At 53.3% G+C, this 13,172-nt stretch overlaps 1 protein-coding gene across 1 annotated transcript; it reads right to left on the bottom strand.

Annotated features, from left to right (window-relative positions):
- Positions 1-1,100: 1,100 nt before the first annotated feature.
- NKX6-1 (NK6 homeobox 1) lies at positions 1,101-8,434 on the bottom strand. Its single transcript, XM_059666384.1, has 3 exons — positions 6,691-8,434; positions 4,823-4,995; positions 1,101-2,639 (listed from the first exon to the last, which is right to left on the bottom strand). The coding sequence occupies exons 1-3, from the start codon at positions 7,361-7,363 to the stop codon at positions 2,385-2,387; spliced, it is 1,101 nt and encodes a 366-aa protein (XP_059522367.1). The 5' UTR covers positions 7,364-8,434; the 3' UTR covers positions 1,101-2,384.
- Between the last annotated feature and the right edge of the window lie 4,738 nt (positions 8,435-13,172).

Raw genomic sequence — 13,172 nt, 5'->3', positions numbered from 1 at the left:
GGAAGGGAGGAAAAAAGTTAGTTCTTATTGTTTACAGCTAGAATTTAAATTACATCATCCCAGCACAGCAAATCCTCTTTTGAAATAGCTGTCTCTCTATAGGACACAAATCTTAGACTCTCTACGAACACAAAAATTCAGAAGTTTGACATTTATTGGGAATTTCACGGGCAAACTAGAGAAAAGAATTAGGGCAAATTTGCATCCTTTCATTCCACTAGACGATGCCATCAGGAATATATTCTACAATAACTTCCTTCAGACAAATTCATTCCCAGTTTTCACAATTTTTTTTAAGGGAACAAAACAGATCCATACTCTCTCACTAGCCTGAAGATTCTACTGAATTTTATTGATTTTTCTGTCTTTGAACACAAGCTTGTTAACCTGAAACACTAAGGCGATAACTATATTTCACTGAGTTTATAACTGAGCGTTTGAAAACAAAAAGATCCCAAGACAGTGATACCGCCCTCTCCCTGGGATCCCTCCCCTCCCCCTTCCTTTTTCCCCCCTCAAATTCAACTGCAAAAGCTATGCATTGCTTCCTTAACCCTAGAGTTTTCGCGTCAGTTACAAGACGCTTTCTTTCAATTCATCCTTCTTTATTATCCTGGTTGGCAAAATCATAGTTCCTGTCTTTCCACCGACTTCTGCATTCCTGCAAGCTAATAGTGGAGGGGGATAAGGTTAGTACCCAACAGCACTGCTGCTGGACCATCAAGCTTCGCTGCCTCCTCGAAGCTAAGAGAGCTAGCGCCCGGCTGAGGCGCTATCTTGGATTTATGGAAATGAGGCCTTCCCAAAGCTCCACAGGGACGTCCTTGCAAAAGAAAAAGCCATCAGGAAAAAATCAGACAACACAAGTACCAGAAGCAGCCTGCTAGACAAGTCTCTCCAAGAAGCCCTGCAAGTGCATCTGCATTTCTCCATCTTCCCAATCCAGGAGAAGGAGAAATGCCACTCTTCCAGATGATGGTGGTGGTGATGAAGTAGCGACTATTTTACCCATGTAACCATATAAAATTTTTGTGGTCTTGACTTTTATTTGAGATCGCTGATGAGATCAGATGATCTGTACCCTTTCATTCAAGGCAACAGACGTCTTCAAACTGTTTGGTTTTTTTTTTTAATTTGATTTTATCCTTTGAAACAGAAAGTGCATTACATTTAACTGGTCTTGCAAGGGGAGGTGTCTTTTCTCTTTACAAACCGAATTCCTTTTATAAATTAATAAATGTTAAAGATGCTAATATATCACCGTTATTAGCTTTAAAAAAGAAAACAATTTACATAGTCTGTAGTATTCTTATCATACAAAACACTTCAAATTCAATTACAGCAACTAAATGGATTTTTATGTTTCTGACCCAGAGCAGTTGTAACAATGCCCACCATCTATTTTAACACGCATTTTTATCAGAAAGGAGTTAAATTAAATACAAGCTATGTAGCCCCTCCCTCCCGAATACTTTCTTTAAATCACTAATAAATAGCAACAAACCACTGTGCAATTTCAGAGAGGAACGGAGAGGCGGTTCCGCTTCTTCTACTTCAAGTCCTGGAGGCTGGAGGCTGGAGCCGCCCCGCGCTCGGGGTGGTGGAGCGGGGAGTGAGTGGGGACGAGGCGGGGAAGTGAGATCCTACAAACCCAAACCCCCAGAGTAGCTGGAGGAGAGGGGGGCTGAGAACGTTCTTTTCTACGGTCTCCAATTAAGTTCAAAATAAAAGGGGAACGGGCGGTTTTAATAGCTCTTAAAAGGGAGGAGGGTGGAAGGAAGAAGGAGGTCCATCTCTTACCAAATTCAAAAAGCCATTTTACATTTTAAATATTCACAATAAAGTAACTTCTAGTCAGTATGACTCACGATTTATTTACAAGGGGCCTTCAACAGGTTACTTTAGTCCGCACAGCAGTTTGTGGGGGGAGACGCATCCCTCTTCCCATCCTTGGCGTCCGCCCGCCCGCTCAGCTCCGAGGTCCCCTGCGCGGTAGCAGTCGATCCCACGAAAACTGGTCCCTGAGGGCGCCCCCCCCCCCACTTTCCCTGCGATGCAAAGGCCGGGAAGCCTGAGTGCGCTGGGGGTCCGGGCCGCTCCCTCCTCGGATACAGGGAGAGGGTAGGAGCTCCCGCGGAGGACCGCCCAGCGGAGAGTTTCAGTTGCGTTCTTTGCGCAGTGCGTTCGTCATTTTTCTGCCTTCTTACCAACCCCCGAGTCTCTCTCCTCCATCTTCCTCAACTTTTAGGTTAAAAAAATAGATATGTACATCTCAGAAAATAGCAAAGGACCCCCCGCAGGCGGGGCGGGGCGGGGCGGGGCCGGACGGCCGGGCGCGCGCGCGGCCCGCGGCCCCGGGCGGAGGCGGTGGCTGGCGGCGGCGCTCAGGACGAGCCCTCCGCCTCGGACGCGTGCAGCAGGAGGCCGCCGCCGCCGCCCGACTTGTGCTTCTTCAGCAGCTGCGTGATTTTCTCGTCGTCCGAGTTGGGGTCCAGGGGCTTGTTGTAGTCGTCGTCCTCCTCCTCGTTCTCCGAGGCCCCCTTGAGCCGCTCGGTCTCCGAGTCCTGCTTCTTCTTGGCCGTGGCCATCTCCGCCGCGTGCTTCTTCCTCCACTTGGTCCGGCGGTTCTGGAACCAGACCTGCGAGCCGATCAGGGGAGGAGGAGAGAGACAAAGGTGGCAGGGACTTAACGGGAGCGGATTCTGCTACCTCTCCCACATTCCCGCAGTCGCTCCTGCGGGCCCCCGACGGCTGGCCGCCCTCCCTCAGAGACCTCCCTTGTCTGGGCTGTCAAAGTCAGTCTCCATCGCCCCAGGCTCCTCTGAGCAACGGGCACCTACAAACTGCCTGCCCGTTGCCATAGCGATAGGAACAAGAGTATTGAGGTCGTCAGTGAGTGATTTCTCAGAAGAGAAAAAAAAAAAAAAACTTGGAAACTTAAATTAAGTGTCCCTAAAAATGAGTGCACTTTTCCACTTTCTAGTTGAAAGTGGAAAACTTTTCCCCTTTTAAAGCTGCCCCATAATGACTGTGGTTTTAATTCGTTACATACTTTATTAAATTAAGGTATTCCAAACAACCTAAATGTACTTGCTTTTTAGTGTGATTTGTGGGAGAAAGCACAGCATTTATCCCCCCCCCCCATTACTTCCGTTCGCCTTTGCACTTTTGGATAGATGTCTGTTTCATTTGTCACAAGTCTGAATATACACAGACATGGTAGTTTAAAACCCCATTTACACGTGCAATCATATAAAGTTTTTTTAATCTGCTAAAACAGAAACCTCAAATCACTAATAATAACCAACATGAATGCATGAAAATATTTAAGACCTGAGTCAAAATCATCAATGTGGTGTGTGTTTGTCTGTCTGGTTTAATGTTTTTCATAAAACCAAACGCTTAGAGTTTTCATCAGTTTGTTTTGTAAGTGAAATTTTGCAAGTTACATTATTTCCCACTGTTAGCATGCCTAGTCTTTCAAATATTATTTTGATAGTGTTCCTCCCCAATGCACACATTTTATATAAAAATATTCAAGCCTATTCACCACATTTGACACCATGTTTGATACACATATTTTAACTTAAAGCACCAGCAATAAGCAACCAATTTTCCAATCATATTGAATTATCTTCTCTTTATGCTTCTCAGCCATTTTCTCATCCATCCGTTATGTATTCTGTCTAGAGAATCAGAATTGTTATGAAAGTGATTCTGATTTTCCATATACAGCTGTAATAATTCACGTCTAGCCACACAGACATATTTACAGTGACAAATGAAGACCTCCAGACTACTGTGGCAGGCTCTGTACCAACCATCGCAAAAATAATTTTAACTGTGATGGTATTCTAATAGTCACACAAAAATCACTTGTGAAATTCATTTTATGATGCTTGTCCAAGGGGAAATACACTCTAACCAACAGGCATGGCTAACAGTTATTCCTACTTAAAGAACAGCAATATGACTAATGAGAACAGACTTATAGACAACCCCCCCCCAAAAAAACCCCAAATATAGTAAATGAAGAAGAGGAACAAAAGAGACTACTGGAAATACAGGAAACTGCTAGATTTAATTTATCTAGCTTCCCTTTATTTTTCAAGGAAAGCTTTCTAAAATTTGAATCCCTGGGAATATGCTATACAACTCAATTATAAGCTAAGTGACATTTTAATTATAAGTTGTTGTCATAAACAGTAAAATGTCTTGCATCTGTTGATAAACATATTTAAAACAATTCAATTTCATAATAAAGTAATAATCTTGTCAATTCATTTGGAAAATTACTATGCCAAAGTCATTGCCTTCAGCTAAACTAAAAGCAGATTTATCCATGCTAAGTGGTTAAACACTGTAAATTTATTTTTCAAACTGCAAGTTAATGTCTAGTACCACTATAATGCTGATCTACATTAGGAAATTATATGACTGGTGGAGTCTTAATTAACAAACAAAAGCTTGAATATCTCTACAAATAGACTAAACAGAAGCTATCTAACTGGTCTGATCTATTCTCAGGGCTGATATTTCAGTAATGCTTTTATTCTCTAATAATGATGAGTTTCCCCAGCACATGCTGCTATCTAGATTAACCTCATTTCAAAGGCGGGGGTGAGGGGGACTTGATTCCTTTTGTTCATCAACAGTTTGCCCGCCCAGGAGAGCCTTTAACCTCCACCCCCACCCCTTCGCAGAGCTGATCTCATCTCCTCAGGCTCCTCAGGCCCCGTTTGTTAGACGGGGTGGGGGGCGCGGGGGAGAGGGACGCAACATGGGTGGAGAGCCTATCCCCGGAGTTGCAAGGTCCACTCACCTTGACCTGACTCTCCGTCATCCCCAAAGAATAAGCCAAGCGAGCCCTCTCGGGCCCCGCCAAGTATTTCGTTTGTTCGAAAGTCTTCTCCAGGGCGAAGATCTGCTGTCCCGAGAACGTGGGTCTCGTGTGTTTTCTCTTCCCGTCTTTGTCCAACAAAATGGATCCTTGATCTGCGATAATAGATAAACGAGGGCGGGGGGGGGGGGGAAATCATTGGTTACAAGCGGCTCCGCGGAAAAGAAACGAACTTACAAAACAATGTTCTGGTCGGATAGAAAAGCTTATCCCGCGGCGGGCTCCAGAAGAGCCGTGGGTGGCGCTTCCAGTCCCACCGCACCTCTTTGCCTTTTGATAGCCCCCTAACCTCCCCCCCCCCACCGTTTAGATCGCCCCCCACCCCTGTTTTTTTAAAAGCCGGGGTGTTTGGAGCACCACTAACTAACCTTCTGCCCAGCACCTGCGTCAAACAGCCGGGGGGCACATCCCTAAAGTTTGCCGACGCCCCGCGGTCAGGCCCCAGTGAACTGAGAAGGGCGGGGGACGGCCGCTTTCCCGCTGGGGTCGGCGCTCCGCTGGCCCCGGACCCTTTGCAGGATGACTACTTTTGCTCCTTGACCGCCTTCCTAACCTGTGTGCGCGCAACAACGGGGGCCTTGTGTTTTGCACACAAGAGAGCGAAATCGCCCCTAAGTCTACGCTGCTGCGGCCGAGGGGGAGGGGGCGCCGCCTTTGTTGGCGGTCCCTACACGGCCATCAAAACGGATACAATAGCGTCTCCCACACCCTCACCGGCCCGGGCCGCCCGCCGCCTCCCGGCTTCCCGGGGGGCCGCCGTGGGTTCCCGAAACTTCCCTCCACTCTCGCCGCTCCGCCACGGGAAAGCGGTCGGGAGACTCTGAGGAAACTTCGGGGACTCGGTCAAAACCGAAGGAATGATCGAGAAAAGGAGCCGGGGCTGGGCCCCAGAACGCCACCTGCGAGGCTGGGGCACTCCAGGGCGAGGTGGCTAACGACCGAGGAGAGCGATCCCGGGGACACGCAGCTGTTTCTAGAAAGGTCCCTGCTAGATGCTGCATGTCCCAGTCCTGGTTCCGTCACCTCGTTCTTCCTCTGCCCTTCCACGATGCCCCTCATGAAGCCCGGGCCCACGGCATCCCGGCCCAAGGTGCTCCCGGGGCCAAGGCAGATGGGAAAGCGGGGACCAGCGCTGGGGAGCGGCCCAAAGTGACTGGGCGCGTGCCCTGCTCCGCGGGTCTCCAATGGGCTCACCCCGGCCGATCGTACAGGGGTGCATAGGGGGAGGGAAGCGGGTCAAGCAGTGAGGTGGGGGGCACCCAGGGCGAGACATGCACGCTCAGAGCTGTGGAGGTCTCGCCGGGGCGGCTCCCCACCGGTTCTCAGGGAGGAGGCCAGTTAAACGGGCGAAGGCGGAGTGGGGGTCCTAACCGGCAGAAGGAGACGGGAAAGTAGGGGTGCGGATGGGGCGCCGTGGCCTCTCCTGCCTCCCCCCCACCACCACCACCTCTTTAACCCAGGCTCGGCCTGCGGTTCCGGCCGGACCCCGGGTCCTCCGATGATACACACACCCAGCACCGCGCTGTGTTCCACGCGGAAGCGTGCCCCCCCCCCCCGCTCCGCGAAGCGTTCCCAAGACCGAGTGAGACGCGGGGGCTTGGACGCCAGCGCGGGAGCTCAGGAAAGAGAGAATGCATCCCTGAGTGCCCTGGCCCCGCCTAAATCGTGCGGTTCCGGCGCGGCCAAACTATCCGGGAGGCCAGAGGGTGCACCGACCCACACGCCCACCAGGTAGCCGGGACCCTGCGCGGGCGGCGTGCGCTCAGCGGGGCGCGGCCGATGGTACTCACGAGGGGTGCAGGCCAGGCGCGCGTCCCTCCAGGGCGGGCTCTGCATCACTCCCGGCCAGAAGATGGGCGTCCGGCCGGGCAGCTCGGCGAGCGGCTTGGGGTACCGTCCCACGGCGGCCACGGCGGCGGCACTGGGGCTGAAATAGAGCCCGGGCGGCGGCGGCGGCGGGCTCAGGCTGCTGAAGCGGGGCAGGCCGGCCAGCAGCCCCGCGGGGGACGAGGCGGCGGCGGCGGCCGCGGCGGCCGCAGCGGCCGCGGCCGAAGCGGAAGAAGCAGAGGTGGACGAGGAAGAGGAGGAAGAGGAACCGGAGGGCGAAGCGGAGGGCAAGGCGGTCCCTGAGGCCACGGGCATGGAGGGCCGGCTCAGGATGTCGTTGATGCCGTGCGGGGTGGCGGCGGAGAGCTGCTGCGGGGGACTGCCCAGGGACGAGAGCCCCCCCGCGGCAGGGGGCTTCAGGCCGCCGGGGTTGTGGGCGCCCAAAGGCGGCGATGGCGACGAGGAGGAGGAGGAGGACGACGACGAGGAGGAGGGGGGACCGGCGGGCAGCGGGGGGTACGCGGCGGGGTAGAGCGGGGTCTTCATCTCGGCCATGCTGTGGAGGGCGGCCAGGGGCGGGCTGCTGAGCAGGAACGCGCTCTGCCGGGTGCCCTCCATCGCCCCCACCGCTAACATCCCACGGCCAGGCCGGAGCCCGCAGCCACGCAGCAAGGGCGCGGGCCGGTGCCCGCGGCGGGGCTCGGGGGAGCGAGAAGCGCGGAGGGCACGAGCGGGGAGCAGCACCGCGCACCCGGCGGCCACCGGCCAACTGGGCCGAGCACGCCGCTGCCTAGAGTTGCTCTCGGAGCTGCGCCACCGAAACGTACAAACAAACACGCCGCTCGAGAGGCGGTGGCTCTCCCAGACCGGCGGGCGTCCGGGTGGGTCTGTCTGTCCCTTCGCTCCCGGACTCCTGGATTCAACCGCGGTCTCTTCTCCTCCTCACTTTTCCTCGCCGCTCAAAGGGCGCTACTTCCCATCTTCTTCCCCCGGGAAATAAGCAAAACAAACCCCCGGCCGGCCCCAGAGAGTTCGTAACAAAGTTAGGAGTCACCAAATCTCCACTTTGATGTCGGAGGGTGGGGGCTGGCTGGCTTTCTTTGGAGAGGTTCAAAGGACTCCGGGTTCCGCCCGAGGAGCTCCTCTAATCTTACGCGGAAGCCCCGCTCCTTCGGTCCCAGGCTGATTCGCACTCGGCGCTCGCGGCGCGCGGGGAGGGCGCGCCTCCGGCCCGCGGGAGGACCTCGCCTCGGGGCGGGCTTCCTCCGCCGGCCAGAAAGGGCAGTGCCTGGATCCCCACGGCTCCCGGATTCGGCGCGCCACTCGCCCGACTCGCCTTTCCCTCTGGGCGACAGGGCACTAGAGTTACAATATTGAAAGAGACAGAGGGGAGGAGGAAAAACACAGAAAAACAAAGACTACGTGTGAAAAGTCTGATGGCCTCGGTTAGGGCTCTGCGCGTCTGTCCACTTCTGCAAACGGGCCTGGCGACCCCCGCCCCACCCCCCGGCGTCCTCGCTTCCTCTCACTCGTCGCCTTTGCCTCTCTCTCGCATTTTCTTCGCGGCTTTACAGGCTTCGCTTCTAAGTCCTGTCCTCTGGCCAAGCTGACCCTCTCCGCCGCTCTCCACTCTCTCTCCTCTCCTCCTTCCCTCCGGGCCTGACAGTTCAGATGAAGCTCTCAAAGGTAATAAAACATTTGCATCACTCCCTACCCCTCTTTAGAGGGGGGACGAGAGGCTGGGGGGAGTGGGGGTCCAAAATAAGAACTTTGGGGGACGTCACTCCGCAGCACCGGGAGGGGCGGGGCCGACGAGCTGGGTGCCGGCCGGGGGCGTAACCACCGTCTCCAATAGCGCTCAGCCTTCGGCATTGCACCGCCTCTGGGGTGCGTCCACTCGGGAGCGCCTCTCCTTCTGATTGGCTGAAGCCGGGGGAGCCGAAAGGCCACGCCCTCCTGGTCCCCGCCCCTATCACCTCCATCCCTCTTGTGGGTGGGGCCAGGGGGCGGTGCCTGAGAGTGGTGCGGGTCCAACTGGGCACCAGTGGACGCCTCAATTAATTGTGTTAAATAAAATGGGAAAGGGGAGGGGGGAGCCGAGACGAGGAGGGTATTACTTTTTAAAGAGAAGAATAATGAAAACCCAGCCCTTTTATGGAAAAACAGTTCATATTCTTCCCGCGCCTCCCCCCTCTCCCGCTCGCGTCACCCTACCCCCTTCCCCCACGAGCTCGGGGCGGCTCACCTCGAACAGAGTCTGGTCCCTTGTAAAATGGAGCTAATGGAGCAGGCAGCCGGCGCAGCCCTGGCCCAGCTCCTTCTTTTGAAGGGATTAATTAAAGGCCATCTGGGCTCTCCCAGAATTGTGCAAATTAATTTGTTGCTCCTTAAGCCTATAGATGTCCTTAATCCCCTTGTAGGCCGAAGGAGCGTCCTCTTCCGTCTTTGCCATCTCCAGCTTGCTCTTTTACCTTTCTTTTCATTCCTGAGTCCCCCCTCGATCGTTATCATTTATAGTTTTGCATAATGCGCTGGGAATGGAATCAACTTAATAGAAATATTTATCTCTCGAGTAATGTTTAGACATGAGAGCAGTGAGCTTTTTAAAAAGAAACTTTTCTCCTCTTTGATTACTGTTATTTGTTTTGAGTTTTCACGGGGATCGCCAAAATTGAGCTGGAGTTTTTAGATACTGAAGTATCTGGGTACAGGTCTCCGAAACTCTAGCCCTTGCCCTCAACTGCAAGGTTGTTCTGGAAGATGAAGATGTCCTGTTTTCTGGCTGAAGTGATGGGATGCTAAGGGTTAGGAGTTGGAAGGTGGTTTCCTTATTCTCTCCCAATCTCTTCCATCCCTGGTGGGTCTTTAAATTTCCAAAGGGTTGACCTGTGTATGTAAGAAGGAAGACCCTTGCACAATTTTGGAATTGCAGGATGTTAAAGTAACACACCGTTGTTGTTGTCGTCGTCGTGTGTGTGTGTGTGTGTGTGTGTGTGTGTGTGTGTGTGTGTTGGGGGGGGGTAATCACTACAGCAATTTGGATGAGGTCATTAAGTCCAAACTTAATTCGCAAAATAAAACAGAAACAACTGGCTCAAGAATAGAACTTGAGCGGCACCACATATTGATGGAGTTTGGCTCTAAGTGCCAACGCACTCACAGGAGTCCAAGCAGGAAAAGCTGGGAGGGCTTAAGCCGCTTTGATAACCTGCATTACCAAAGCGCTGGCCTTTTAAAAGGAGCAGGGGAAGCTGGAGTTTGAGGGGTTTTAAAATTTTTTATTTATCTTTTGCCACTTTTATTATTCACTTCTGAGATTAAAGAAATAGTACTCCTATTTGGTCCCACCTCTTCCCTCTCCACCCTTCTGAATAAACTTTCAGATTGGGCTCCATCCATCACTTCAATAAGACCTTAGGGTCTGACACGGGAGAAGGTGAAGACCTCCGCTTGCGGGGAATTATGCTGAGCCGGGCAAGAAGAGAGCTGCTGTGGGGACGGGCTGCATTTCCCCGGCAAGGATGCTCTGCTGGGCTGTGGCTCTAAGCCCAGCGCCCGGCCACTCTGCCTGGGAGGTGGCGGCAGGAGGGTAGTGCCTGGTGACCCGGCCCCGGGTGCTGGGGCCCCTCTGCCTCTCACTTCCTTACAAAGGAAACTTTTTCTCGCCTCCGGAGACTCCAGTCTCCCCATCTGGGCCCGTGCCTGGGCCACCAGCGACTTCTCACATCCCCCGGCACTGCATTCTCAAGTTCTAGATAGGAAAGGAAAGTGAAGGAGGCTAGTGATCCCCAAAGATTCCAGTTTCAAAAGGCAGCGCCCCATTATTTCACCCAAAGATTCCAGTTTCAAAAGGCAGCGCCCCATTATTTCATGTATGTATTGTGACCCAGGAAAGAACTGAGCATGTTCTTATTGTAAACTTAGTATCTAATAAGGGGTGGTGTGAGGTCAAGAGACAGAGAAAAATTAGAGAGATGGAGAGAAAGAGATTCACTCAGCCCAGCTCCTGGCTAAGTGCCCCTTTACTAAATAGCACTTGCAAAACTGGCTGCCAGTAGGAACTCGCCGTCGTTCACTTTTATTTCCATGACGGAATCAAGACAGCAGCATGGTGCTCAATGGCCACAACTTAAAAACGCCGGGGTCTGTGTACCTCGATCCCTGGGAGGGAACCCAGGTGTCTGAACCCGCGGGGGTCGCAGCATTCCCGGCGCACACTGCTCTGCGCGGGGCCCAGCCAGGCCGGTGCCTCCCGCCTGGTGCTGCAGGTCACCGATCTGTGGATCCGAGTGAGCGTCTGTGTCCAGCTGGGAGCCCGGGGAGTGAGGGAGAGTGAGGGGCATCCTCGGAGGGAGGGGGTGGGCTGCCCCCTCACTCTCCGGGTGAGAGGATCCTGTTCCTGAGCGGCTACAACCACCCTCGGGGGAGCCCTGTCCGCGCAGAGCCCTGAGCTGAAGCGGGAGGCCGGGTTCTGGCGCCGCCTTACAAACACCCTGGAGGGTCCGGACTTCTTCTCCCTCAGGGAACCCTTAGCCTCCAGGCTTCCCTGTCCACGACCTGGTCAGGTTGGACTTTTCTAAGCCATTCCCAGGAGTGGAACGTGTAGCAACACGTGGTGGCGAGGGTCCGGTCCCATCGCTGCACAGTCCGTATATAGGGGTGGGGGGAGAGGGGGGGGGAGAACTGTGTTTGAAAGTGAATGATTTATATTTTAATTGAAACATAAATGAAAGCTATTTGGCAAATGTTGAGGTTGCAAGAAAAGGCTAAAAAGTTAGGGGTGAGGAAGGCGACGCGCCCCTCAACTTTCTTTGAGAAAGCTTGCCAGTCCCGGCTTCAGCCTGCGCCACCCACGCGCCCTGGGCCGCCCTGGGCGTGTTAATACTTGTTTTCAGCTGAAGGGACAGCCAATAAATTCGGGGTAACTCACGCAAGGAATGCAAATGAAATTCAGCTAAAGGTTCTTAAATACAGCGGCCTGGCATGAACGATGACTATTCTTCCCCGAATACACTCGTGTCAAATGTCCGGGGACCTCAGGAATAGCCACGGGACACGAATTCCATGCTCGAAAACTCGGGGGTCAGAGGTAAAGAGAATTATGTGTGCCTCCGGCCAAAAGCCTTTCTAGAATGTGTTTGCTTGAATTGTGTAGATGGCTTCTGTAATAACCACTCCTGTAATAATACCACTTGGGCGGGCAGATGACTGGGGCCTGTTTGGGTGGAAGCCAGAGGCGGGCTAGGTTTGTGTTAATGTTATAAAAGAGGGGTCAAGAGGACCGCCAAGTAGAACCTCAAGGAATAAAAGGGAGTGTCCTGAATCTTGCCACAGCCCAGTCTGGGAGGAGAGAAGTGGAGGAGAGCAGGGGAGGTGAGCGCGCTGTCTCTGCCCCCTGCAAACGCTGTGAGGTGGGACCCGGACCCTGCGCTCCTTCTGCTGTCCGGGGATTGAGGAGCCGATTTGGAAAGCGCTGGGGAAGAGCGGGGCCTATAATCGCCTCCTGAGAACGAGTGCTGCAGGGCCCTGTGGTCGCGCTCTCCCGTGGAGGCCAAGGTAAAGCATGCGAGGGTGAGATGTTATCCGGAAAAGTCTCCAGCCTCATCAGGGACATCCTTCAGCGACCAGAGCGGCCGCCGGACACCCCGCCTCGCCGGCGCAGACTTCGTGCTGAGCGTCTCTAGGGGAACGCGTGCCCTGGGAAGGGAGGAGTCGGAAAGGTCCAAGAAGATGGAAAACACTAAAATCCAGAAATGTCTGCAACATCACAACCCGGATTCGGGAATGAGAGTAGATGCAATGACCTACTAGAGAGAAGGCTGGTCTTGAACTTCAGCGAAACACACATAACTTCAGCAAAGCACATATAAGTATGTATCTCCTCACCCCCCCACACACACACACCCCACCCCCAGCATTCGAAAAGGTCCATTCGCTTCCAGGGAACCAACTTGCTTTAAAGTATATTCTGGAAAACGGGATCCAGCGTGGAATCGTGTGCAGAAGGAATGACTGCGGGTTGCTACAGTTTCCTAGCAGAATGAAGTGCTAACCCAGTGCGAGCCACCAAATAAACAGAATCTGATGTGAATGGCCGTGAAAAGCTTATGCCTGGACGTACAAATGAGGTCCGTTGAACATAATTTAGGTGATTTTAAGGCGAATCTGTAAACTAGTTAGTTCCTTTTGATGCCCCGCTAGAAGTCGTTGCTTCTGGTTTGCGGGTGCGTGAATGTGCCAGTATTGCATCTTTTCGTCGCGTGTGTGTGCGGCTCCTTATTCTTCGCTGAGAAAAGTTATTTTATCCGCTTGGCGGCTTCGCCTCCAGCGCCGAGTTCCTTCACGCTCCGTCTTAAAGAAAGCCTGGGCAGTTACCGCCCTCTTGTGGGAAAAGGGCCACTTCTTAGCGGGCCACTCGCTCCAGGGAAGACAAGCGCGCTGCCCT

The sequence above is a fragment of the Myotis daubentonii genome, chromosome 1, assembly GCF_963259705.1.
Source record: "Myotis daubentonii chromosome 1, mMyoDau2.1, whole genome shotgun sequence".
Taxonomy (NCBI): Eukaryota; Metazoa; Chordata; class Mammalia; order Chiroptera; family Vespertilionidae; genus Myotis; species Myotis daubentonii.
Note: the sequence above shows the minus strand (reverse complement) of the source record. Positions and strands in the feature narration are given on the sequence as shown.

Excerpts from the sequence above, each read along its gene's own strand:
- NKX6-1 (XM_059666384.1), bottom strand. The coding sequence starts at position 7,363 with ATGTTAGCGGTGGGGGCGATGGAGGGCACCCGGCAGAGCGCGTTCCTG. Across the intron at positions 4,996-6,690 it reads GCGCCTGGCCTGCACCCCTC|ATCAAGGATCCATTTTGTTG; the intron begins GTGAGTACCATC and ends CTATTATCGCAG. Across the intron at positions 2,640-4,822 it reads TGACGGAGAGTCAGGTCAAG|GTCTGGTTCCAGAACCGCCG; the intron begins GTGAGTGGACCT and ends ATCGGCTCGCAG.